General features: G+C 47.1%; 1 protein-coding gene across 1 annotated transcript in view; it reads left to right on the top strand.

Annotated features, from left to right (window-relative positions):
* LOC121573686 (ectopic P granules protein 5 homolog) overlaps window positions 1-25,613 on the top strand; it is a 34,247-nt gene extending 8,634 nt beyond the window's left edge. The window contains exons 3-47 of the mRNA XM_041885855.2: window positions 2,978-3,664; window positions 3,808-4,068; window positions 4,221-4,419; window positions 4,507-4,643; window positions 4,759-4,863; window positions 5,060-5,133; window positions 5,353-5,461; window positions 5,590-5,704; window positions 5,906-6,056; window positions 6,157-6,306; window positions 6,428-6,585; window positions 8,723-8,874; window positions 9,009-9,149; window positions 9,308-9,469; window positions 9,576-9,698; window positions 10,138-10,400; window positions 11,077-11,217; window positions 11,421-11,565; window positions 11,924-12,121; window positions 12,261-12,368; window positions 12,542-12,664; window positions 12,931-13,097; window positions 13,188-13,415; window positions 13,498-13,621; window positions 13,743-13,887; window positions 14,045-14,216; window positions 14,307-14,472; window positions 14,632-14,774; window positions 14,894-15,050; window positions 15,149-15,343; window positions 15,568-15,781; window positions 15,923-16,098; window positions 16,215-16,422; window positions 16,610-16,685; window positions 16,932-17,026; window positions 17,617-17,792; window positions 17,869-18,072; window positions 18,307-18,516; window positions 18,684-18,828; window positions 18,999-19,241; window positions 19,434-19,647; window positions 19,805-20,017; window positions 20,114-20,149; window positions 24,471-24,585; window positions 24,658-25,613. Of these exons, the coding sequence (XP_041741789.2) occupies window positions 2,978-3,664; window positions 3,808-4,068; window positions 4,221-4,419; window positions 4,507-4,643; window positions 4,759-4,863; window positions 5,060-5,133; window positions 5,353-5,461; window positions 5,590-5,704; window positions 5,906-6,056; window positions 6,157-6,306; window positions 6,428-6,585; window positions 8,723-8,874; window positions 9,009-9,149; window positions 9,308-9,469; window positions 9,576-9,698; window positions 10,138-10,400; window positions 11,077-11,217; window positions 11,421-11,565; window positions 11,924-12,121; window positions 12,261-12,368; window positions 12,542-12,664; window positions 12,931-13,097; window positions 13,188-13,415; window positions 13,498-13,621; window positions 13,743-13,887; window positions 14,045-14,216; window positions 14,307-14,472; window positions 14,632-14,774; window positions 14,894-15,050; window positions 15,149-15,343; window positions 15,568-15,781; window positions 15,923-16,098; window positions 16,215-16,422; window positions 16,610-16,685; window positions 16,932-17,026; window positions 17,617-17,792; window positions 17,869-18,072; window positions 18,307-18,516; window positions 18,684-18,828; window positions 18,999-19,241; window positions 19,434-19,647; window positions 19,805-20,017; window positions 20,114-20,149; window positions 24,471-24,585; window positions 24,658-24,840 (7,707 nt within the window). The 3' untranslated portion in view covers window positions 24,841-25,613. The remainder of the gene's footprint in view (window positions 1-2,977; window positions 3,665-3,807; window positions 4,069-4,220; window positions 4,420-4,506; window positions 4,644-4,758; window positions 4,864-5,059; window positions 5,134-5,352; window positions 5,462-5,589; window positions 5,705-5,905; window positions 6,057-6,156; window positions 6,307-6,427; window positions 6,586-8,722; window positions 8,875-9,008; window positions 9,150-9,307; window positions 9,470-9,575; window positions 9,699-10,137; window positions 10,401-11,076; window positions 11,218-11,420; window positions 11,566-11,923; window positions 12,122-12,260; window positions 12,369-12,541; window positions 12,665-12,930; window positions 13,098-13,187; window positions 13,416-13,497; window positions 13,622-13,742; window positions 13,888-14,044; window positions 14,217-14,306; window positions 14,473-14,631; window positions 14,775-14,893; window positions 15,051-15,148; window positions 15,344-15,567; window positions 15,782-15,922; window positions 16,099-16,214; window positions 16,423-16,609; window positions 16,686-16,931; window positions 17,027-17,616; window positions 17,793-17,868; window positions 18,073-18,306; window positions 18,517-18,683; window positions 18,829-18,998; window positions 19,242-19,433; window positions 19,648-19,804; window positions 20,018-20,113; window positions 20,150-24,470; window positions 24,586-24,657) is intronic.
* Window positions 25,614-27,266: the final 1,653 nt, after the last annotated feature.

Here is a 27,266-nt window from a genome sequence, read left to right as displayed (position 1 = left end):
TTGTCCAGGGTCACGCCAAGGCTCTTCGCACTCTGGGAGGAGGACACAACGGAGTTGTCAACCGTGATGGCGAGATCATGGAACGGGCAGTCCTTCCCCGGGAGGAAGAGCAGCTCCATCTTGCCAAGGGTTAGAGGCAGGGAGGAGAATGTGGCAAAGAGCTTCCTAGGGTTAGAGGCAGATGCTTGGAATTTAGAGTGGTAGAAAGTGGCCTTAGCAGCAGAAACAGATGAAGAAAATGTAGAGAGGAGTGAGTGAAAAGATGCCAGGTCCGCAGGGAGTCTAGTTTTCTTCCATTTCCGCTCAGCTGCCCGGAGCTCTGTTCTGTGAGCTCGCAGTGAGTCATCAAGCCACGGAGCTGGAGGGGAGGACCGAGCCGGCCGGGAGGATAGGGGACACAGAGAGTCAAAGGATGCAGAAAGGGAGGAGAGGAGGGTTGAGGAGGCAGAATCAGGAGATTGGAGGGAGAAGGATTGAGCAGAGGGAAGAGATGATAGGATGGAAGAGGAGAGAGTAGTGGGAGAGAGAGAGCGAAGGTTGCGGCGGCGCATTACCATCTGTGTAGGGGCAGAGTGAGTAGTGTTGGAGGAGAGCGAGAGAGAAAAGGATACAAAGTAGTGGTCGGAGACATGGAGGGGAGTTGCAGTGAGATTAGTAGAAGAGCAGCATCTAGTAAAGATGAGGTCAAGCGTATTGCCTGCCTTGTGAGTAGGGGGACGGTGAGAGGGTGAGGTCAAAAGAGGAGAGGAGTGGAAAGAAGGAGGCAGAGAGAAATGAGTCAAATGTAGACGTAGGGAGGTTGAAATCCCCCAAAACTGTGAGGGGTGAGCCATCCTCAGGAAAGGAACTTATCAAGGCGTCAAGCTCATTGATGAACTCTCCAAGGGATCCTGGAGGGCGATAGATGACAAGGATATTAAGCTTAAATGGGCTAGTGACTGTGACAGCATGGAATTCAAATGAGGAGATAGACAGATGGGTTAGGGGAAAAATTGAGAATGTCCACTTGGGAGAGATGAGGATTCCTGTGCCACCACCCCTCTGACCAGATGCTCTCGGGGTATGCGAGAACACATGGTCAGACGAGGAGAGAGCAGTAGGAGTAGCAGTGTTTTCAGTGGTAATCCATGTTTCCGTCAGCACCAGGAAGTTGAGGGACTGGAGGGTAGCATAGGCTGGGATGAAGTCGGCCTTGTTGGCAGCAGAACGGCAGTTCCAGAGGCTGCCTGAGACCTGGAACTCCAGGTGTGTGATGCGTGCAGGGACCACCAGGTTAGAGAGGCAGCAGCCACGCGGTGTGAGGCGTTTGTGTAGCCTGTGCGGAGAGGAGAGAACAGGGATAGGCAGAGGCATAGTTGACAGGCTGTAGCAAATGGCTACAATAATGCAGAGGAGATCGGAATGAAATGAACTAAACATCTGGGAAAGGAGAGCGAGGCCTCCCTCACCACAACTCCCAAATATAACTCTCCCAACTTCCACCTCAGAAACTATAATTGTTTCACTGAAACACCCGAATAAAACTCTCCCAACTTCCACTTTAGAAATTAGAATTGTTGTAAACTACAGCGGTTCAATGTTTCAAGGAATAGACTCAACTTACTTTATTCAGCTAGCTAACTATGACGCCATAGCTAACTAGCATGCTAGCATCCAATAACACACGGTTTAGCACCAATACTTGGTTACAACAAACTACCAATAGTGTGTTAACACGCTAAACAGATAATTCGTGTCCGTGTCTAGTTCCTTTCATAACGCAGCAATAATTAAACGTTGGCTAGCTAGCACAAAGATAATGTATAAGGTGCACCTGTGTAATGATCATGCTGTTTAATCAGCTTCTTGATATGCCACACCTGTCAGGTGGATGGATTATCTTGGCAAAGGAGAAATGCTCACTAACAGGGATGTAATTTTAGAGAGAAGCTTTTTGTGTGTATGGAACATTTATGGGATCTTTTATTTCAGCTCATGAAACATGGGACCAACACTTTACATGTTGCGTTTTTATATTTTTATTCAGTATAGTTAGTATCCTATTGATGAATTTTATGTCCCAAAAAACAGTGAGTATGATATAGGCCTACCTGGTTAGGGAAACCCGCCACCTGGGGTAACAACCCCGTGCCTGTACTTCTCACAGAAACCACTTTGTCACCGGATGGCTGGCATCCCCCAAAAAAACTTTCCCTGGTTGACACTACTCTTGCCCAACAAAGAATTTAATCTGTCTCATCACAATATGTCACTCCCCCCAACATTATTTTGAGGTAGGGTGGCATTTTACCCCAAGTTACCCTACAATTGGCCCATGTTGCATTTAGCCCTACTCTCCCCTATGCACTCACAGTGAATTGTAGATTGGTAACTTGCTTAACCATGATGCTGCTAAAAACTCTGGGTTTAAAATGGTGCAGTTTGTGCATATTTAGGAGTTTAGATATAAATACATTAGGAATGGAAAGCTGGGAGCCCCCTCTTTTTAATAAAGGCCATTCAAACTGCTGTGTACGCGATTGCAAGAATTGTTGTGGATTGACTGCTTGTCAGAATGCATGTTTCCCTCCCTATGGCACTCGTAACTTGAATGTGCCTCAAGGAATATTTATCTTGCATAGAACACACAACAACAGGCCGACTAGGTAAATAGATAAACTATTTTACTATGGGGTTTGCCAGATTTTTCTATTCATTACTCGTTTTGTTTGCAGAGGAAAAGTAAATGTGGACTGTTCTAGCATCTTCAAAGCGCGCCCCGGCAGAAATATTTTTTAATGTTCCTTATTTTTTTGGCTTTGCAAATATGTTTTTCCCACCGCGCAGCACCACAGCAAAATGACTGCAGCGGAAACACTGCTCCTGTATACTGTCTTGATTATCTAATGATGGTGAAAGCATATGATCGTATGTATTACCCGGTCATTATTCATGAGTATTAACCAGTCAGACATATGTTCTGTGTTACCCCCAACAGGACAGGAAACAGAGGCAGAGTGGAGGAGTGAAGAGTGCCCCAGTTCTCTCTGCTGGTTGTGATGAGGAAGCTGGTGCTGCTGCCCCGCCCAACTCTGAGTTCACAGACGTCCCCCTCAGTCTGCCCTACGAGGGGACAGAGCAACAACAGGGCCTGGCAGAGTCATCAGTGACATTATCAGAGACATCAGAGGAATCATTACCAGCATCACAGACACTATCGTCATCCACATTATCACAGACATTGCAGACATCGCTAACATTATCATCAACCTCACCACAGACACTAGCCCAGCACTTTGAGGCAGAGCCAGAGAAGAGGGATGAGGGGAGAGGAGAGGCCCAAGGGGCTGAGCTCAAAGCTGCACCACAGAGCACTGAGGTGGGGAGAGAGACCCAGAACAAAACCCACATCCAGACCCAGCCCTGCATATCCACCCAGCTTGAGACACCCTTGGCCCCCAGCACCCCTGCCCTCTACCCCTCACTACCCACACTGGAGGAGGGCTCCCTGATGCAGCTGCATGGGGAGGCTTTGCGGCCCTGTGGGACAAGGGGCCCTGCTGTGCTGCCTTTAGGGGAGCAGGAATGTCCTCCCAGTCTGGAGCCTGTTGTAGAAGTGGCTCCGTCTGAAGGTTCTAGGACCAGACTGTACCCTGAACTACCCCAGCCCAGCCCAGAGCTACAGGTAACCACACATCCTTTGACCCATTGTGTCCTCGAAGCTCTCTATATTACAAAGCTATCTATGTTACAAAAGAATGGCGCATAGAAAATAATATTAGAATGCTATTTATTTATAGTGTGTACTGTGTTGTGTGTTACCTGCAGGAATTCTCGTTGGAGCAGCTGAGTGTGTGGGAGCCGGGTGGGGGGATGTGTGTGTGGGTGGAGGGGGTGGAGGTGTGTGCAGCCAGGTTTGCAGTGTTGGCCCGGCAGGAAAGCCACGAGCTGACGGAGCTCCTGCAGAACTACTGGCGCTGCCGCAGACAGCTGACACACGCACACACACAGCTGCACACACACACCTCCGACTGTAACACCACACAGAACCGACTCTGGAGCTTCAGAGATGAACAGCTCACACTACAGGTGTGTGGTTAAATTGACTATGTTAGTATACGACTTAGCACACCACATAAAAACTACAACGTTATACATTACACTTTTGTTGTTCATAATCTCTCTCTTTCCCCCTCTCTCTCTCTCTCTTAACCTCGCTCTCTCGCTCTCTTTCTCTCCAGGGTGTGTGTGGGGACCAGTCAAAGGTGTGTGGCTACCACCGCTTCCAGCAGGCTGACTTTAGTGAGGCTGTGTTGGTGGAGCTGCGGAAGCTGTTCGAGGCCCGCTCTGAACTTCTCCACCAGAAAGTGGCGCTGCACGCATACACAGCCCTGCTGTCACGACTTCAAGTGGAGTCATACCTACACTACCTGCTCCACGGTGGGATTTAATTTAATATTTAACATATTGTACACATGACTAGTGTGTTTCTTTGTTTAATTAGTATAAAGTGTATGTGTACTGTAGATATGTGTGGTACCCAGAGCCAGCCCTGCTCCCTCCTCCCCCTGAAGGAGAGCATCAGTGTTCTCTTCAGCTTCACGCGGAGAGTCCTGGACGACGCACAGTTCCAGACAGACATCCACCTCTGGCTGCAGAGACTGGTACACACACCCACACACATACACACACTTACCTATCTGTAAACCTCAACACTAGCCCTGACACACACAGCCCTGATCCATCTGTTGTGCTGTTTGATAATTCTGTGGTGTGTAGGTGGCAGTGTTACTGCGTGTGGAGGGGTCAGGAGAACACTACCTGTTGAACCATCTGCTGTGCTGTTCTGCAGGGGTGGGCAAGTGGGCTGCACCCTTCTTACAGGTGAGACACACACCCTCTATCTAGTTAATTTAATGTTTTGATTTCCTTGAAAGTAGGCCTAGTTTATGAATGCAGGCTCACCCCACTATTTCTTAATGCTTATTGGCAGGTTGTCATGTTTGGTTAACAGTGCCGTCCTTGCCAGGCAAAGTTGACAAATTCTTATCTAAAACATGCTTGGGGTGGTGTGTTTCAGATCCAGGTCCTGGGAAACCCCTCTGGAGTACAACAGTTCATGCAGGCTCTCGCCATCCTCATGTCTCCAGTCAGGTAAAGAACCCTAACTTCTCACTCTGACCCTTGACCCCTAAACCTACACGCAGGCTCTTGCCATCCTCATGTCTCCTGTCAGGTAACCCTAACCTTGACCTCTTACCTTTCATCCCCAGTCCTTACCTATTTACGTGATTGTTCAGTTGAACGCACACATCTCAAGTTAGGATTCCACCCTATGTGTTTTTCTCTCTGATCGTTGACCTTCATCTTTAGGCACCGTTCTGAGTTCATGAGCCACATGAAGCCTTGTGAGAGTCAGAGTGCTGCAGCCTCTTGCCCTGAGTCTGGCAACTGGACCCTAGTGGATGAAGGGGGAGAGGAGGTAACCATGTGCGAGTGTATTTGCGTGTGTGTGCATGCATGCGTTGGTGTGTGTAGTATTTCAGGGAACTGAACCCTAGGAGGGTTGCGGTAGAAGTGTTGTAAGGTTGCTGGTATGTGTGTTTTCAGGATGAGGACCCAGACAGCAGCTGGTTGTTACTGTGTGAAGAGGACCTGATCTCCCTTCTGTCCCAGTTCCCCTTCCAACAGCTCTTCACACACCTGCTAGGGATGAGCAAGAAGGGTGTGTGAGTGCGAGTGCGCGCCTCTGTTGTCTTGAAGTTGTATTTGACTGACGTAGTAATTCTGTTATTCTAGTGCCAGCTTTTTTGCTGTGTCTTCAGATGTGTTTATGCAGCTATGTGACTGTCCTACCATTTGTATAAGTGACATCTGTCTGTCTGTCTGTCTGTCTGTCTGTCTGTCTGTCTGTCTGTCTGTCTAGGTGTGTATGAGCCCAAGGCCTGCTCCAGTCAGAAGATGATGCGTGTGTTTGCGTTCGCCTCGTCTCTGATCGAGCTGCTGGCTGTGGGACTACACACCTACAACAGAGCTCGCTACCGCCAGCTAGTCAAACGCATCGGTCACACCATACGGTAATACACACATTACATTTACATTGCGGAAATGTGTTTAGATCTAGATGTGTTTGTAAAGGTGTATAACTGCTGCCTCCTGTGTGCTCCCTCCCTGCAGGATGACCATGTGTTACGTCAGTGATCACTGGGCCCAGTATGCAAGTGTTGCTGGTCCAGCCCAGCCCAGTACCATCTCTCTGGAGAAACTGCAGCTCGAATACGACCATCTATTCCTCAGAGCTGTACTACACGTCCTCAGAAACAAGAGGTGAGAGGAGAAGAAATGAAATGTGTCTGGGTATCTATTCTTGCAAGGCAGTAAAAATATTGATTTTGAGAGTAAGGTGTGTGTGCGTGTATTGTCTGACTGTGTGTGTGTGTTCTCCTAGGTTGGGTATCTGGCTGTTCATGTCAGAGATGCCCTATGGAACCGTGTCCAGTTCCATGCTGTGGAGAGTTCTGTACATGATGCAGTGTGCAGAGACCACTGCACCGGACACACTCAACTCTACAGACAACACATACGCCTGCCTACAGGCCCTCAGAGGTACACAGACACATACATTGCAATTGGAAAGTGTTCAGACCCCTTTTCCACATTTTGTTACGTTACAGCCTTATTCTAAAATGGATTTTTTTTTTATCCTCATCAATCTACACACAATACCCCATAATAAAACAGTTTTTATTTTTAGCAAAAATGGAAATATCATATGTTATATAAATATTAAGGCCCTTTACTCATTACTTTGTTGAAGCACCTTTGGCAGCGATTACAGCCTTGAGTCTTCTTGGGTATGACGCTACAAGCTTGGCACACCTGTATTTGGGGAGTTTCTCCCATTCTTCTCTGCAGATCCTCTCAAGCCCTGTCAGGTTGGATGGGGAGCGTCGCTGCACAGCTATTTTCAGGTCTCTCCTTAAATGGCCATTTACTGTTATAATCTCCACCCGGCACAGCCAGAAGGGGACTGGCCACCCCTCAGAGCCTGGTTCCTCTCTAGGTTCCTTTCTAGGGAGTTTTTCCTAGCCACCATGCTTCTACATCTGCATTGCTTGCTGTTTGGGGTTTTAGGCTGGGTTTCTGTATAGCACTTTGTGACATCTGCTGATGTAAGAAGGGCTTTATAAATACATTTGATTGATTGATTTACTCAGTACTTTGTTGAAGCACCTTTGGCAGCGATTACAGCCTTGAGTCTTCTTGGGTATGACGCTACAAGCTTGGCACATCTGTATTTGGGGAGTTTCTCCCATTCTTCTCAGCAGATCCCCTCAATCTCTGTCCGGTTGGATGGGGAGCGTTGCTGCACAGCTATTTTCAGGTCTCTCCAGAGATGTTCGATAGGGTTCAAGTCCGGGCTCTGGCTGGGCCACTCAAGGACATTCAGAGACTTGTCCCGAAGCCACTCCTGCATTGTCTTGGCTGTGTGCTTAAGGTCGTTGTGCTGTTGGAAGGTGAACCTTCGCCCCAGTCTGAGGTCCTGAGCGCTCTGGAGCAGGTTTTCATCAAGGATCTCTCTATACTTTACTCCGTTCATCTTTCCCTCGATCCTGACTAGTCTCCCAGTCCCTGCCGGTGAAAAACATCTCCACAGCATGATGCTGCCACCACCATGCTTCACCCTAGGGATGGTGCCAGGTTTCCTCCAGACGTGACGCTTTGCATTCAGGCCAAAGAGTTCAATCTTGATTTCATCAGACCAGAATCTTGTTTCTCAATGTCTAAGAGTCTTTAGGTGCCTTTTGGCAAACTCCAAGCAGGCTATCATGTGTCTTTTACTGAGGAGTGGATCCGTCTGGTCACTCTACCATAAAGGCCTGATTGGTGGAGTGTTGCAGAGATGGTTGTCCTTCTGGAAGGTTCTCCCATCTACAGAGGAACTCTAGACCTCTGTCAGAGTGACCATTGGGTTCTTGGTCACCTCCCTGACCAAGGCCCTTCTCCCTCGATTGCTCAGTTTGCTGGGCGGCCAGCTCTAGGAAGAGTCTTGGTGGTTATAAACTTCTTCCATTTAAGAATGATGGAGGCTACTGTGTTCTTGGGGACCTTCAATCCTGCAGGCATTTTTTGGTACCCTTCCCCAGATCTGTGCCTCGACACAATCCTGTCCCGGAGCACTACGGACAATTCCTTCGACCTCATGGCTTGGTTTTTGCTCTAACATGCACTGTCAACTGTGGGACCTTAAATAGACAGGTGTGTGCCTTTCCAAATCATGTCCAATCAATTGAATTTACCACAGGTGGACTCCAATCAAGTTGTAGAGACATCTCAAGGATGATCAATGGAAACACCTGAGCTCAAATTCAAGTCTCATAGCAAAGGGTCTGAATACTTATGTAAATAAGGTATTTCAGTTTTTTAAATTAGCAAACATTTCTACAAACCTGTTTTCACTTTGGCATTATGGGGTATTGGGTGTAGATTAATGAGGATTTTTATTTATTTAATCAATTTTAGAATAAGGCTGTAACGTGACAAAATGTGGGAAATATCAAGGGATCTGAATACTTTCCGAATACACTGTATAATAATGATAGGAATTAATTGTATTCATTAAGTACTTTTCTCACACCCAATGCGTTAAAAAACAACAGAGAATAAGACCACAATATCACACATTCACACAGTGTGTCAGAGCAGGAGCCATGCCTTAATGACGTGCTAAAATGTATTGCAGAGCCAGGTCACCAGGAGAGGTTTGAGAAGTGTCTGTGTGAGGTCAACAGTTCTGATGGAATCTCTCTCCTCACGGCACTAGCTCACATGGCCATGCCTACCCACCACTCTGACCCCACCTTCATTACTACTATAGCTCTCCTCGTTTACCAGGTAACACACGAGCACATTTCTTTTTCTACATTTTCACACGGAATGAATACAGTGCACGGCAAAGCCACTGGCTGCCAGTTTCTACTGGGGGTCACCCTATATTTCTGTCTCTCTGTTTTTCTCTCTCCCTCCAGGTGTCCTATGTCAGTGTGTCTACAAGGGAGACCTACTCTAAGGTGGGCCGGGAGCTGCTGGCCACCATAGCAACCGCTCATCCTTACATCATCTCAGTCCTGCTGGACAGACTCCGAGAGACCATAGAGACAGTCGGCATGGTAAGTGTGTTGGTGTGTGTGTGCATGAGTGTGTGACCTCTGTCAGCAGCTGAGGTTGCTGTGGAAAGTAGGCGGATGAATACTTCAAGTGTAACAGAGGTGGTTCAGTTAAGTAAACCTGCGTGATGATTAACCTTGTCTGAGAACTGTGTATGAAGGTGGCGCTATACCTCTGTAAGGAGCTGCCCCTGTGCCTTTGGCGTCCTAGCCCAGAGGAAGTGTGTGTGATCGGGAGCTGGCTGCTCCAACACCCCCTCTCTGCTGTGGAGAACCGCCTGGCCTGTGTTATACTGGAGGGACTGGACTGGGGCTATGCACAGGTACTATACACACACCTAACCCTACATAGAATGTGAGTGTGTTGAGTGTGTATTTTGGTGTGTTGACTGTGTACAGTGTGTAATGTTGAGTATGTGTGTCTTATAGGATGGGACTCTGGCCCTGCCCTCCTCTCTCCACAGTGAAGTTGCTCTGCTGGTGGCCGAAGCCTATCAGAAATACCTCACAGACAAACCATACAATGGACTCATCTCAGAGGGAATCAAACAGGTAACACACACACTATACACTAGTCCAGTGGTATTCAAAGTTGGGGTCGTGGGGAACTGCAGTGGGGTTGCCAAAAAATGTAATAAAAATATATAATCATATTTTTTAGGAACAACAAATTAATAGTACAGATTATTGTATGGGACAATATACAAACGTTTTTGAGGAAGGTCGTTTGAAAAATACAATTGTATTTATTGGTTTCTTTTCATTTTGATATGAGATGAAAATGCAATGAATTAAGGTTATTTGTTCATGAAAAATTTTAAGGTTGTCATTAGATTTGGGGTGGGGTCGTGAGAAATTCTTGCAAAAAAAAGAGGTCCACAGAAATTGTGGCGGAAATTCAGTCCCCAATGAAAAAGTTTGAATGCCACTGCACTAGTCTCATCTCAGAGGGTAACACACACTCCCATCTTCCTCTGTCTATGTCTCTCAGGTGTCCTACCTGGCTAGTGTTCTCCGTCTGGGTCTGTCTCCTGAGGCTTCTTTCAGCCAGTGGGCCTGGCAGCTGTTGCTAAGGCTGAAGCTCCATGGCAACACCCAGTACCCTCAGGCAGCCTGGTCCACCCCCGGCTCCGCCCCTAACCCCTCCCCTGAGCTCACTCACGCCCCCAACATGCACCCTGTTCTCAGGGCCGTGAAGGCGGGCATTCCCATTGGCTGTTACCTGGCCATCGCCATGACTACTGTAGGTCACAGGTATGACCATCTGCTCACACACACACACACACACACACACACACACATCAGACACCATAAATCAGGGATCAACTAGATTCAGCCGCGGGCTGATTTATTTTGTGGCGGATGTTCGGGGGGCCGGAACAGAATTACAAATCCTGCAATTTGACCGCAAGAATCCCATACAGATATAATATTTGACAAAAACATGATCATTTCAAACCTTGCTTACATTTACATTTACATTTTAGTCATTTAGCAGACGCTCTTATCCAGAGCGACTTACAGTTAGTGAGTTTTTTTTTCCATACTGGCCCCCCGTGGGAATCGAACCCACAACCCTGGCGTTGCAAGCGCCATGCTCTACCAACTGAGCTACACGGGGCCCATGGGAATACTTGGGAACAGATTTTCAAAATGTAAATAACTGGTGCTTTTACAGTCTTTTATGTTCAACAATTATTATATATTTTTTAAGCTCAGAAAACTTGGAAAGCCAAATAAAACCACCTGAGGGCCAAATTCAGCCACTGGCTGCCAGTTGGGGAACCCTGCCATACATACACACATCTCCACCCACTACTGTACTGAATTATTGCCTGTGTGTGGAAAGTCTCACTCTGTACTATTGTAGTGTGTGTGTGTAACCTCACTCACTCACTCACTCACTCACTCACTCACTCACTCATCCCAGTCTGGAGGTGTTCTGCACAGAGGGAGTGGATCTGCTGAAGAGTCTCATTCAGTCTCGTCATCTGAGAGCTGCTGTCCATCTACTGGACAACATCCTCCCTCCTACCTACCCTCTCAGCTTCTATCTGCTAAAGAACACACAGTAAGATATCATGCACACTATGTCTTACACACTAATATACAACATCCTCCCTCCTTCCAGCCCTCTCAGCTTCTGTAGTTAATTTTCACTACCTTTTAAATCCTTCCTATCCTAAACTGTAAAATCAAACTAAAATCTCACAAAACTGGAGGCCTGTGGCATTGCTCTGTTTGAACTACAACATGTTTTTCTCTCTGTGCCAGGTTTGTGGGCTGTGTCCAATTGTTCTTGCAGTGTGACAGTGTGTCCCCTCAGGGTGTAACACAGCAGGTCACCCACAAGGTGGCGCCTCTCTTCACTGGAGGCACCTACGGGGACATGGTACGCCTGCTGAACAGTGTGATACAGGTATTTATTTATTTATTTATTTATTTTTAGTCATTTAGCAGACGCTCTTATACAGAGCGACTTACAGGAGCAATTAGGGTTAAGTGCCTTGCTCAAGGGCACATCGACAGATTTTTCACCTAGTCGGCTCGGGGATTAGAACCAGCGACCTTTCGGTTACTGGCACAACGCTCTTACCCACTAAGCTATGTACACACACACCTAATAAATATCTATCAGAACTGGTGTGAAACATGGGACTAACCAGATTTATGTATCAGTAGTTACATCAGCCAACTGTAGAACTGGATGCCATGTTCCTGCCTCTGAACATTCCATTAAAATGTAAATGATGAGTGTGTGATTGTTTCTCTTTCAGACTCACGTGATGGAGAGTTCTAGGCCAGGTCGTGTGGGTCCGGCAGCGGTTCTAGAGTTCTGGGTGGGGGTTCTAACCCAGCAGAAACTGTGGTACCGAGACAGAACCGTTCTGTTTCTGATGGACCAGATCTGTCATGCTGCCTTCACACAGCGCCAGGAGGAGTGTGTACAGAGACTACTGTGCCAGCAGCACAAGGTACACACACTCATACACACACACAGAGAGAGCGAGACAGGAGATGTACAGTCCCATATATTTCAGATGTTATGCTTATGTTGATCGGTGTCACACACTAGATCAGTCTGTGATGCTCTAGGTCTCACCCCTCTGCTAGATTGCCTTAGGTTACCATGGAGACCGGAGTCTGCTCTCCTCCCTGGTTGGTTGGATTTCTGGAAATGCCACACCCTCATTCATCGAGGGCCAATCGATGAGCGTGGAGGTGAGGACTCTTACATCATTCCTATCTGACCTCTCTGATCTGTGCTGTACCTGGGTCATTCTGTGTGAAATAGAAGAACATTTGACATTTTTGCATTTTCCTTAGAAATTCAGCACAAATTCGGATTATGTGTAGGCGTGGTTTATTTGTGAAATGATAACTGCACTGTGTAGGTGTGGTTTGCGTGGCTGGTGTTGAACATGGAGGGGATGTTTGAGGAGGATTCTCAGCTGAGACGCTGTGTGGAGCATGAACTACTGTCTGACCCCAACCTCTCACCTGACCAGGCCCTGAAGGTACACACACACACACACTCTAACCCCAACACTCCACACATACTCTAACCCCAACCTCTCACCTGACCAGCAGAACATCCTCATGCTGTTCGGTAGATCTTAAAATAAAACTTTGAGAGATTTATAAGCCATCATCTGAGATACATGGTGCTTGTGTTTGACTATCTTTGTGTTTGGTGTGTGCGCGTGCGCCTGTGTGTGTGTGCGCGCCTGTGTCTGTGTGCGTCTGTGTGCGGTCTGTGTCTGTGTCCGTGTGTGTGAGACAGAAGGCCCAGCAGCGGTTGAAGCTCCCAGTGGCTCTGTCTCTGCAGCGGCTGCAGGTGTACCGGTGGGCGTGTCAGGCATTGGCCACACCCCCTGATCACCCGCTCCTCCCCCTCATCTGGCAGAGGTTCCTGCAGCTCTACCTGAGACAGCCAGGACCTGAGTATGGGTACGACACATCACACACCTAACACCATAACCTCTAGGCTGCATCTGGGTATAGATTCAGTAATGTTTTCCCTGTTTCTGGTGTCTACAGTCTGGATGCAGGGAGCTGTATTGGTCGTCGGTTCTTCCAGGCCTCGTCTCAGGCTGTGTTACTGAGAGATCTGAGACAGAGACTACAGGAGGTGTCTGACTTCCACCACGCCGCCAGCCAGGCCCTGAGGGTGCCCCCGACACACACCCCCAGCCAGGGAGAGGACAGTCCCGACTCCCCCCCGCCTCCCTTTCTCACCTCCCCGCTGCTACACACAGAGTTGGTCAGGTAGTAAGAGCTGGAAGCCCCTCCCCTCAGCTCTGTTATGACTGGCTGTTTCCCAAGATTATCTGATTGGTTGTTTTCCCAGGCTGTTTGGTGTGTTTGCCGTGTGGTTGGACGATGAGACTCTTCAGAAGAAGGAAGTGTACCTGCCCTCTCTCCCTCCGCAGTATGACCCCCACAGACTGGCCAAGGTCATGCACAAACAACAGGTGTGTGTGTGTGTGTGTCCTGTGTCATGTACCTACTGTAGATAGTTTGTCCTTGCCACTGTTGCCTCTGCTTTCCTTTTGATGTATTGATTGATAGATGTATTGTATTGGTTGAGTGTAGGAGCTGTGGTTGGAGTATGTTGACCAGGAGCGTGTCCAATATGATGAGATGGAGGTCCTGGCTCTCTGGGACAAAGTGAAGAGTGAACCTCCCTTCATACAGAGCAACAACCCTGCCTTCACTGACTACACCAACCCCAGCGCAGGTACACACACATGAACACACACACAGCCTCAGCGCATAGCAGGTACACAACAAAGTTGTGACATTGGAAATGTTACCATTCTAGTTCTACAAACCAAACTGTCTTGTTATCGTCATTGTTTTAACCTTTCGTGTGTGTGTGTACTCTCTGTGTGTAGCAAGGGAGCGTATCCAGTCTAACCTGCAGAAGCACCCTGTCCCTCGGCCTCTCCCTGAGCTGCAGTCGCAGAGAGCTCCAGTACCAGAGGTCCCCTCTGCCTGCCTCACTGACCCTACTGTTGCATCCACTCTCCTACAGCAGGACCTCAGCTGTCTGCAGGCACAGGCCAGGTACACACACACACCATCATTTCATTTATGTATAACTAGCTGTATGGGATTTTTAGGGCCCTGTCTTGACCATTTGCTTGGTGCGTTCAGGTTTGCAGTGTCTCGGGAGGCCCAGCAGGTGGCGCTGGAGTCAGAACTGCTGGAGAGTCTTCCTTTGCTCTACCGGAACAGGCCAGAGCAGGTCACCATGGCTCTGGAGTGCAGAGGGCAGAGGGGGGGGCAGCCCTGCCAGGGAGCTGCACACATCACCGTCACAGTAGGACTTCTATATGAGTCAATTCTGTTTTAAATTTCGTTTTCAGAATGGGTTGATTCTGCTTGAAAATTCCACTCAGAAAGGGTGATTAGGCCATCCTACGATGTAAACATGCATCCTCCCGTCTGTGTGTCGGCCTGTCTGTCTCTCTGTGTGCAGTGTGAGTGTGTGCAGAAGCAGGAAGCGGTGGAGACTCAGATCTTGTCTCTGCGCAGCGACATCAAGCAGTTGCAGACAGAAACCATTACTCCTCCCCCTCAGAGCCTCGCCCAGGCTGCAGTACACACCGAGAACTTCATTACGTCAGTACACACACACACACACCATGCTTGTTTTAGTTATTTCCCAATAATAATTTTTGATACTGTCAAATATGTGCCATAAAGTCAAAATGTGTATGACTGTGTGTGTGCGTGTGCAGGGCTCTGGTGAATTTGTACAAGGCCCAGCCAACAGCAGTGGTACAGAGTGTAGGAGTGGCTGCCTTCTACAAGGTGGTCTCTTTCGTCTGTGAAGACACACTCCGCCACCCACCCACCCGCCAGTACCTCTCCTCGTGCGTCGAGATACTGGGACAGGTACTACACACACACACACACACACACACACAAACTCATTGCATACACGTTTGATGTGACCGTAGGTGTTAATCCAGTATTTGTGCTTGTGTGTGTAGGTGTTTATTCAGGGCACCAAGGCAGAGTGTGGGCGTGTCCTCAGCACCATCCTGCAGCAGAGACGTCTGTGTCCCCTCCTCTCCCCCTTCTTCACCCCAAACGCAGCGCCCAATCAGCTCGTCTCCCTCTACGAGGAAGTGGTGACATCACTGCACCCCGACGGCGCTGACGTCATCTTCATGCTGCTCACTAAGGTCAGCCTCAACCTTTAAAAAATCATTGTAGGAGGATTTTAACACCTTAACACACACAACCTCCACACAACAGCTACACACACACACACACACACACCACCCACACAGAACAAACACATCCTTCACACAGAAAACACACTTCCACCTCCACCCACCTCACAGACAACTGGAGGTCTGTGGCATTGCTATATTAGGATGACTAGATCCTTTCTCTCCCTGTGTAGTTTGACCTGAGTGCGTGGCTGAGTGAGGCCCAGCCAGTATTCTCAGAGCGTAGCAAGCTGGTAGAGCTGGTCCACGCTGCTCTGTGTTCCTGTGGCCTTGACCCAGAGGCTGACCTCCTCACGCCCTTTCACCTCTTCACCCGACACTGGACCCTGCTGCTCAGACACCACTTCCCTGACCACTACAGCGACTGCCTGCGCCTGCTCATGACCAGTAAGACTGTTTGTTTGTTTGCTCTAAATGCGGACACTAAAGGTTGTTCGCACATGCGCTAATTGCGGACTTCAACGTGCAATGTGTGTGCAGACTTCTAAAGTGTGTGGTGTGGGTGATTGTGGTCTGTGTCACTGTCAGGTTCAACAGAGCAGTTGCTGAGCCCAGAGTGTTGGAGGGTGACTCTGCGTGTGCTGGGAGTCTCTCCTCCCCCCTGCAACACCAAAACCACAGCAGAGCCTTCCGGGACCGCCGATACCCCCAAACCCACATCTGCCTCCCCTCGACGAGCCCCCATCACCCTCTCTCCTCAGCAGGTGAGTCTGCTGAAAGTCTTCCTAAATCCAGATATTCAATACAGTTAATTTACAATACAGTTTATTTAAGAAACAACCCTGACCCCTGCCTTGTCTCCTGATTGGCCCCTCCCCAGGTGGAGGAGACAGTTGATTGGCTGTGTGAGTATTTCCTGCGATGTCGTCTCAGTAAGGCAGACCTCTGCAGCTTTGGCCTTTACTCCGCCTGGGCGCCATACGTCAGTGAGGTCACCGCGTTCTGGGGATATCTGATTGGCTACCTCATCGACCTACAGCTCAGTGCCTGCGCCAGGGAGCCACTGGGGGCAGCCAGAGTGATGAAAGGTACGAGACATAGAATGACATATATAGAACTCATATAGATATACATGTACATACAGTGATTTTATAGGATCTCTGTGGTACCAGACACAGTTCTAGGTTGTGTCATGCATGCATTCTGTTTTCCCAGTTGCTGTGCTGACAGATCTCCTTCTCCCCTCTCCTCTCTTCCTCTCGCTGTCTCTTTCAGCCCTGCAGGATCTAAACAGTAAGATGGTCCGGCTATTTAAGCCCTGGATCCTGGTTCTGGAGACAGACAACGTCAGGTACATACACCTCTCTATCCCTCCATCACTTTTTCTCCCTTTGCTTATCTCCCTCTCACCGACCTCCTTCTCACCTCACCTTGCATAACATTCACACAGAACTTGAGGCCTGTGGTATTGCTCTGTTTAGACTACAATATGTTCACTCTCTCTCTGTCTCTCTGTCTGTTCTCTCTCTCTGTCTCTCTCTTTGTCTCTGTCTCTCTCTTTGTCTCTGTCTCTGTCTCTTTGTCTGTGTAATCCAAGGTGTTATCCCTGGTTGGAGTCCGATGCCAGCGCTGCAGGCTGTCTTGTGGGACTCTACGCCCAGCTCACCAAAACACTACACCACAAGTTCAGAGGTGTGTGAGATGTCATGAAAGTCATTCATGTGTTTGCATGTGTAGGTCTACGTTTAAGAAATCCATAAACTAATGTACACTGAGTATACAAAACATTAAGAACACCTGCTCTTTCCATGACATAGGCTGACCAGGTGAATCCAGGTGAAAGCTACGGTCACTTGTTAAATCCACTTAAATCCGTGTAGATGAAGGGGAGGAGACAGGTTAAAGAAGGATTTTTAAGCCTTGAAACAATTGAGACATGGTTTGTGTATGTGTGCCATTCAGAGAGTGAATGGGCAAGACAAAAGATTTAAGTGCCTTTGAACGGGGTATGGTAGTAGGTGCCAGGCGCACCGGTTTGTGTCAAACCCACCAGCGTGCAGTTCTTTTCACGCTCAACAGTTTCCCATGTGTATCAAGAATGGTCCAGAACCAAAAGGACATCCAGACAACTTGACACAACTGTGGGAAGCATTGGAGTCAACATGGGCCAGCATCCCTGTGGAACGCTTTCGACACCTTATAGAGTACATGCCCTGACGAATTGAGGCTGTTCTGAGGGCAAAAGAGGAGGGGCGGTGTTCCTAATGTTTGGTGTGTTCCAGAGCGTCTTCTCCCCGGGCAGCGTGGAGCTCTATGGCTGTGTCTGATGCAGTACTGTGACAGCTGCAGCTCTCCTCGTACTCCTGAGTACCTCCTCTACCTTTACCACACACACCTCCGCAGCCTGCCCTGGACACAGCTGCACCCCGACACACACCTCATGGAACAGCTCTTCAATGTAAGACCCTAAGCCTAACCACTAACCCTGGTGTAGATTGTGTTTTGGTACCCAAGGTTAATCTGTTCCCCTGCAGGTGGAGAGAGGAAGTCGTAAGAGCTGCTTCCTCTTCCTTGGGGCAGTCCTCTGTGAGGTCAACTGGGTCAGCGTTCTGGGTGACAGCCTGCAAACCCCGGCCAGCTCTAACAGGAACATACACACAGACTCACACAAGATGCTGGTGTATCTGCTCTACATGCTGGTGTTCCTCACTAAAGAAGAGCAGCTGCTCAGCCAACCGGTGAGTGAGTATTAGGATGTTAGGATGCTGGATAGCTGTGTTTGTGTTTGTACACGACTTAGTAATCACTTTGTTTATTTATGTATTACCTCATTATAACTGGTGTGTAGCTCTGTTAAACTCTCCATGTCGGTGGGTATAAAGCTATCGACTATGGTTATATTGGGATTTTGTGGGAGATGGAATTTTTGACTGTCTGTACCTGGTATCGATTATTTTCCCCTCTTCCTCCAGGACTCCCCTCTTCTTAGTCTGTTGGTCCAGTCAGCCTTTCTGCCATGGCACCAGGTTGACCATTCCTCCTACCAAGGGATCATGGGATATCTAGGCACCCACTACCCTCCCTCTCTGCTGCTCAGCACAGACTTCGCTCCTCAGACGCTGCTCCAATCACTACGTAGCGCTGCTGGGCTACAGCCACGCCCCCACGGAATGCCACAACGGGTGAGAAAGAGGGGACACAACAAAATAATCTCACCCTCTCTTTTTCTCTATTTTTATCATTAACATACAGACAGTCAATCTCTACTCACTCTATTATAGATAGACTGTCTTTCATTACCACAGACAAAACTGAATGCCCTAATCTCTCTCCCTTTCGTTCTCTGTAGGACGAGACCGTCAAGGCCGGTGTGTGTGTGCGCTGGTGTGTCCAGTGCCTGGTCTCTCTGGAGCAGAGTGGCAGCATCAGTCTGGCTAACCTGGAGACGCAGCTAGAGACACTACTGGAGAGCATCATCACCTTCAACCCACCTGGTAAGAACTCTTCATCATCATCATTATCTTCATCACCTCCATCAATAATCTTCATTTTTGCTTTGTTATAACAAGATTTTATATTTCTCTCTCTTCCTGCTTCTCTCTCTCTCTCTCTCTCTCTCTCTCGCTCTCTCTCGCTCTCTCTCTCTCTCTCTCTCTCTCTCTAGAGCTGGGCTTGGAGCAAAGACACATGGCATTCTGTAGTCTGTTCTGTGGTTCGCTGGCTTTGCTGAACAGAGTGGGCGTGTCTACAGGCGAGGCCCTGGCGGCTCGTGTCATTGGCTGGCTGGACAGGAAGGGGCAGGGTTTTCCAGTGCTGCCGCTCCTGACCGCTTGCTCCCGTTGCCTAGCGTCCCTACGCCACATGACCCGTATCACAGAGGCTTGCATCATCGCCTACTTCACCCATGGTAACCACGGAGACAGTAACCATGGGAAGGGTTTCCCAAGGAAGGGCTTAGGGGAGGGTCTGTGTCAGGGTTTCTCAGCAGGGGGTACTGGTGATGGACAGTTGTATTTCTTGTACTTTATTTCACACATGATGTGAAAACCACACTCGATAGCTCTTCCTCTCCCCTCCCTCTCCATCTTTCTCACTCTAGCGGAAGAGGAGGGTGTGGGGTGGGGTCCTGTGTTGGCATCCCTGCAGGTGCCTGAGCTGACCGTGGATGACTTCCTGTCCGAGAGCCAATCAGGAGGCAGCTTCCTAACACTCTACGCTTACATCCTGCAGCGCCTCAACATGGAACACACTGCGGCCAATGAGAAGAGAACACTCGCTTTACTCAACACATGGACCAGTCAGGTCTTCCCCAGGTCTGACCCCCTCCCCCTGTGTGTGTGTGTGTGTGTGTGTGTGTGTGTGTGTGTGTGTGTGTGTGTGTGTGTGTGTGTGTGTGTGTGTGTGTGTGTGTGTGTGTGTGTGTGTGTGTGTGTGTGTCTGTCTGTAATATAGTTTGTCTCTCTCTCCAAGTGATCCCGGTGACGAGGCCAAGTTGTTCCTGTGGTGGCACAAGGCCCTGTGTGTGTCTGTGGAGCAGCTGCAGCCGGGGCTGGGGGAGGTCCCGGCCGTGGTAGCGGGCCTACTGCGGCTGCAGACTCTGCTCTCTCAGATGGGAGAGGAGAGACTCAGTTCAGGACTGCTGGGGGCTATAGGATTGGGCCGCCGATCACCCCTATCAAACAGGTACACACACACAGACATACTGTACATACACTGATTATACCAAACATTAGGAACACCTTCCTAATATTGAGTTACACCCCCCCCTTTTGCCCTCAGAACAACCTCAATCTGTCGGGGCATGGACTCTACAAGGTGTGGAAAACGTTCCACAGGGAATCTGGCCCATGTTGACTACAATGCTTCCCACAGTTGTGTCAAGTTGGCTGGATGTCGTTTGGGTGATGGACCATTCTTGATACACATGGGAAACTGTTGAGCGTGAAAAACCCAGCAGAGTTGCAGTTCTTGACACACTCAAACCGGTGCGCCTGGCCCCATTCAAAGGCACTTAAATATCTTGCCCATTCACCCTCTGAATGGCACACATACACTACCAGTCAAAAGTTTTAGAACACCTACTCAATCAAGGGTTTTTCTTTATTTTTACTATTTTCTACATTGTAGAATAATAGTGAAGACATCAAAACTATGAAATAACACATGTGGAATCATGTAGTAACCAAAAAAAGTGTTAAACAAATCAAAAAATATATATTTTTTGAGATTCTTCAAATAGCCACCCTTTGCCTTGATGTCAGCTTTGCACACTCTTGTCATTCTCTCAACCAGCTTCACCTGGACTGCTTTTCCAACAGTCTTGATTGAGTTCCCACATATGCTGAGCACTTGTTGGCTGCTTTTCCTTCACTCTGCGGTCCGATTGTGGAGGCCAGGTCATCTGATGCAGGTCTCCATCACTCTGCTTCTTGGTCAAATAGCCCTTACACAGCCTGGATGTGTGTTGGGTCATTGTCCTGTTGAAAAACAAATGATAGTCCCACTAAGCCCAAACCAGATGGGATGGCGTATCGCTGCAGAATGCTGTGGTAGCCATGCTGGTTAAGTGTGCCTTTTAATTCTAAATAAATCACAGACAGTGTCACCAGCAAAGCACCCCCACATCATAACACCTCCTCCTCCATGCTTTACGATGGAAAATACAGATGCGGAGATCATCCGTTCACCCACACCGCGTCTCACAAAGACACGGCGGTTGGAACCAAAAATCTCCAATTTGGACTCCAGACCAAAGGACAAATTTCCACCGGTCTAATGTCCATTGCTCGTGTTTCTTGGCCCAAGCAGGTCTCTTCTTCTTATTGGTGTCCTTTAGTAGCGGTTTCTTTGCAGCAATTCGACCATGAAGGCCTGATTCACACAGTCCCCTTTGAACAGTTGATGTTGAGATGTGTCTGTTACTTGAACTTTGTGAAGCATTTATTTGGGCTGCAATTTCTGAGACTGGTAACTCTAATGAACTTATTCTCTGCAGAAAAGGTAACTCTGGGTCTTCCATTCCTGTGGCAGTCCTCATGAGAGCCAGTTTCATCATAGCGCTTGATGGTTTTTGCGACAGTACTTGAAGGAACTTTCAAAGTTCTTGAAATTTTCCGGAGTGACTGACCTTCATGTCTTAAAGTAATGATGGACTGTCGTTTCTCTTTGCTTATTTGAAATGTTCTTGCCATAATATGGACTTGGTCTTTTACCAAATAGGGCTATCTTCTGTATACCCCTCCTACCTTGTCACAACACAACTGATTGGCTCAAACGCATTAAGAAGGAAAGAAATTCCAAATGCATTCCAGGTGACTACCTCATGAAACTGGTTGAGAGAATGCCAAGAGTGTGCAAAGCTGTCATCAAGGCAAAGGGTGGCTATTTGAAGAATCTCATATATATATATATATATATTTGGATTTGTTTAACACTTTTTTTGGTTATTACATGATTCCATATGTGTTATTTCATAGTTTTGATGTCTTTACTATGATTCTACAATGGAGAAAATAGTCAAAATAAAGAAAAACCCTTGAATGAGCAGGTGTTCTAAAACTTTTGACCAGTAGTGTATACAATCCATGTCTCAATTGTCTCAAGGCTTAAAAATCCTTCTTTAACCTGTCCCCTCCACTTTGTCTACACTGATTTGAAGTGGATTTAACATAATGAACAAAAATATAAACGTAACTTGCAACAATTTTAAAGATTTTACTGAGTTACAGTTCATATAAGGAAATCGGTCAGTTGAAATAAATTCATTTGGCCCTAATCTATGGATTTCACATGACTGGGCAGGATGCCGCCATTGTTGGGACTGGGAGAGCATAGGCCTACCCACTGGGGAGCCAGGCCCAGCAAATCAGAATGAGTTTTTCCCCACAAAAGGGCTTTATTACAGACAGAAATACTTCTCAGCACTCCCCCCACCACCCCTCAGACGATCCCGCAGGTGATGAAGCCGAATGTGGATATCAAGGGCTGGCGTGGTTACACGTGGTCTGCGGGTGTGTGGCCGGTTGGACGTACTGCCAAATTCTCTATAACTACGTCGGAGGCAGTGGCAACCGCTCTGGTGGACATTCAGCATGCCAATTGCACGCTCCCTCAAAACTTGAGACATCTGTGGCATTGTGTTGTGTGACAAAACTGCACATTTTAAAGTGGCCTTTTATTGTCCCCAGCACAAGGTGCACCTGTGTAATGATCATGCTGTTTAATCAGCTTCTTGATATGTCACACCTGTCAGTTGGATGGATTATCTTGGCAAAGGAGAAATGCTCACTAACAGGGATGTAAACTAATTTGTGCACAACATTTGAGAAAAATAAGCTTTTTGTGTGTATGGAACGTTTCGGGTATTTTTTTATTTCAGCTTATGAAACATTGGACCAACACTTTACATGTTGCGTTTTATATTTTTGTTCAGTGTAGCTTTCACCTGGTCAGTCTGTCATGGAAAGGGCCGTTTATTTTTTATATACTCTGTGTATATACAGTCGTGGTCAAAAGTTTTGAGAATGACACATATTAATTTTCACAAAGTCTGCTGCTCAGTTTTTTGTTATGAAGAGTGATCAGATGAATTGCAATTAATTGCAAAGTCCCTCTTTGCCATGAAAATGAACTTAATCCCCCAAAAACATTTCCACTGCATTTCAGCCCTGCCACAAAAGCACCAGCTGACATCATGTCAATGATTCTCTCGTTAACACAGATGAGAGTGAGTGTTGACGAGGACAGGGCTGGAGATCACTCTGTCATGCTGATTGAGTTAGAATAACAGACTGGAAGCTTTAAAAGGAGGGTGGTGCTTGAAATCATTGTTCTTCCTCTGTTAACCATGGTTACCTGCAAGGAAACACGTGCCGTCATCATTGCTTTGCATAAAAAGGGCTTCGCAGGCAAGGATATTGCTGCTAGTAAGATTGCACCTAAATCAACCATTTATCGGATCATCAAGAACTTCAAGGAGAGAGGTTCAATTGTTGTGAAGAAGGCTTCAGGGCGCCCAAGAAAGTCCAGCAAGCGCCAGGACCGTCTCCTAAAGTTGATTCAGCTGCGGGATCGGGCCACCACCAGTGCAGAGCTTGCTCAGGAATGGCAGCAGGCAGGTGTGAGTGCATCTGCACGCACAGTGAGGCGAAGACTTTTGGAGGATGGCCTGGTGTCAAGAAGGGCAGCGAGGAAGCCACTTCTCTCCAGGAAAAACATCAGGGACAGACTGATATTCTGCAAAAGGTACAGGGATTGGACTGCTGAGGACTGTGGTAAAGTCATTTTCTCTGATGAATCCCCTTTACGATTGTTTGGGGCATCCGGAAAAAAGCTTGTCCGGAGAAGACAAGGTGAGCACAACCATCAGTCCTGTGTCATGCCAACAGTAAAGCATCCTTAGACCATTCATGTGTGGGGTTGCTTCTCAGCCAAGGGAGTGGGCTCACTCACAATTTTGCCTAAGAACACAACCATGAATAAAGAATGGTACCAACACATCCTCCGAGAGCAACTTCTCCTAACCATCCAAGAACAGTTTGGTGACGAACAATGCCTTTTCCAGCATGATGGAGCACCTTGCGATAAGGCAAAAGTGATAACTAAGTGGCTTGGGGAACAAAACATCGACATTTTGGGTCCATGGCCAGGAAACTCCCCAGACCTTAATCCCATAGAGAACTTGTGGTCAATCCTCGAGGCGGGTGGACAAACAAAACCCCACAAATTCTGACAAACTCCAAGCATTGATTATGCAAGAATGGGCTGCCATCAGTCAGGATGTGGCCCAGAAGTTAATTGACAGTATGCCAGGGCGGATTGGAGAGGTCTTGAAAAAGAGAGATATATAATATATATATATATATATATATATATATATATATATATATATATATATAAAGCAAATATTGACTCTCTGCATAAACTTAATGTAATTGTCAATAAAAGCCTTTGACACTTATGGAATGCTTGTAATTATACTTCAGTATACCATAGTAACATCTGACAAAAATATCTAAAAACACTGAAGCAGCAAACTTTGTGAAGACCAATACTCGTGTCATTCTCAAAACTTTTGACCACGACTGTACACCTACTGTGTTTCCTGTTTGTATCTTTTGGTAACGTTTGTGTGTAGGTTCAGGGTGGTGGTGCGCAGTCTGTCTGCATTTCTCTCAGTCCAGATTCCCTCCGAGGACCAAGTCCGCCTCCAGCCCAGCACCGACCTACAGCTGACTGCTAAAGCACAACAGGTACACACACACACACACACAGCCACTCACTCACTCACTCACTCATCCTGTTTGTTGTATGTGTGTTTCTAGGCACTGGCTGTGTTGAAGTCCATGGCCAGCAGTAAGCAGTATGCTGACATGGAGGACTCTTTAGGAAAAGCTGTCCAGTTCATCCACTACCCAGGACACTGTCTTAAAGACGGAACTCGCCTCCTCTCTCTGCTGGCCAACCTCCTCTACCCAGACCACAGATACCTCAACATCATACGATAGCAGTGCCAGTTAGCATCGGCTAGCACTGTGACACAGTATGCTAAACAGGAAAAGTTAGAATAGCAACCTATCCTGTGGTCAAAACTAGGGAACTACATGGGGAATATAGTGTAATTTCAGATGTGCACCGATATGCTAGTAGCCTCCTAGCCATCGTATGCTGGACTGTTAGACATAATGGACTAGCTCTGACGACTGGATCTCAGGACCGGACATCATTTGATTGTTAATGATTGTTGCACAACTATAGGTTTATCATATCAGTCAAAGCTCTAGTTATTAGAGTATGATACTTACTCTCTATGTTTGTGACTTTCTATCTGTCTCTCACTCTGTCTGCACAGATATATTTGCTGCCAATTTGCTTTTTTAAATAAGGGTGTTGCCTGTTAATTTTAATTACTTTACCTGTTCCCCCACGTTTTGGCTATGGCTGATGTTGCAAGTGTTTGACAATTATGAAGCCGAGTTATCAAAAACAAAGCCACAGACATTCTACCATAAGGCAGTGGCACTGATTTAACTTATTCTCTGTGATCACAATTTAATGATGGAGATTATTACTCGTGTTGTTGAAGTTTAAAAATATATATATATTTTTTTAAGTTCTTCCCCAGTGGTGCATGTGGAGAAAGCTTTTACATACCAGTATTATTTGCCCATATTTGGTTGTGTATTTATTTCTTATTGAATGCTAGAGGATGAACCCATCAGCTAGGCGGCCTGCTACATTGAGGGTTGATTGGCGCACAGTAAATATTTGGTCAAAAGTGCTTTTTTTGTTCCTGCAAAATACTTCCTCTGTTAGACAGTTACTCTTAATCATATAGTTGTATTCCTTTCATCACCATGCTGTTGGGGTAGACAGAGACCGCACTATATCCTCAATTGGAGCAGCACATGCTAGGATATACTATAGGCCTGTGCATTGGGACAGAAAATACACATGCAAGTCATCAATCAGCCTTCGGAGAAACCATCTTGTTTTGTACACTCAGTTATTCTGACTGCCTCCCAAATGCTACCCTATTCCCTTTACAGAGCACTACTTTTGACCAGGGCCCACAGGGCTCTGGTCAAAAGTAGTGCACTATGTAGGGAATTGGGTGCCATTTGAGACGCTGCCAGGTATTCAGAGTACTGTGGTGTGACATAGCAGCAGTTTTATGATTGTACTTTATGTAACCTGCCTTACTGCCTGTGCTTCAGTATGTGGTGACTGTGTGTTAAGTGCCATAAGAGTTTCTCTGTGTGACTCACTCACAATGGGCTGCCAGAGGGGAGCAATGTTACAGAGCGATCGGCTAGAAATATAAAATGTAAAACAGACAAGACTCCCTGTCCTGTAGTCTCAAATAGGGAAGTGTGCCAGGTCTTGCCCCCCTGAATGTACCCCTGGCTGGTTGACTGTGTGTATATGATCAGCCTTGTCTACAGGCATGCCTAGCACAGGATCATAATATAAAGATTTAAAGGTATAAAATAAATAAAAAGAATAGTGACACGAGGAATAAATACACGAATAACAATAACGAGTAAAAATAACATGGCTATATACAGGGAGTACCAGTACCAGTGGATGTGCAGGGGTATGAGGTAATTGAGGTAGCTATGTACATATAGGTAGAGTTAGTGACTAGGCAACAGGATAGATAAGACAGTAGCAGCAGCGTGTGTGCGTAATCGTCAGCAGGGGTTGAAACTGATATTATTTTCAAATAGTTTAGTTCTGAACAGAACCTCTATTTTTTTCTGTTTCGTTCCACTGTTCCGACCATCAAAATAAAGTTCTGAACCGGTTCGAACCCCCAAAAAGTACTGGTTTATATTGTGCCTTTTCTGTAAATTTTTTAACCTGTGAAATCAAGTGTTTTTTAGCTCATTAAATACACCAATCAGTGCGAATAGAGCAGGCAAGGTAGTTGTTTACATGTGTGATGGACAGACAAGTGTAGCCTATGGTGCAAGATGCGACTGGAATTTTGCTGGAAGGGAGAGTGTGAGGAGGCTTGAAGTGCTGGGCATCTTGTTATGACATGCATTATATGAATTATGTCCACAGAATTATACTTAAGAGGAGCGGCTTCTATGGAGGAACTTTTAATGTCTTTTGAGCTAGCTAGCTAACAAGCTTGTGTGTGCAGAGCAACACTATAATTAAAAACACGTCTTACCTTTTTGTAGTTAATAAATCCAACGTGAAAGGTGATAACTAAGCCTATGATACCCTTAACTAGCATTGAAAAAGTTAATCCATTCTTCTCTAGCTTTCCATTCTTCTCGATCTCTCCCCATCTTCTGAATCAAGCTTGTAACGTCAGTATAGTAGCCTATGCTTCGGAGGGGGGTAGCCTAAACCGGCACAGGCAAAGATTTTCTGCTTGCAGCAGGCAGACACTGGAATACATTTCTGAGTGACAGATTGT

The sequence above is a fragment of the Coregonus clupeaformis genome, chromosome 18, assembly GCF_020615455.1.
Source record: "Coregonus clupeaformis isolate EN_2021a chromosome 18, ASM2061545v1, whole genome shotgun sequence".
NCBI classification, from domain to species: Eukaryota; Metazoa; Chordata; class Actinopteri; order Salmoniformes; family Salmonidae; genus Coregonus; species Coregonus clupeaformis.
Note: the sequence above shows the minus strand (reverse complement) of the source record. Positions and strands in the feature narration are given on the sequence as shown.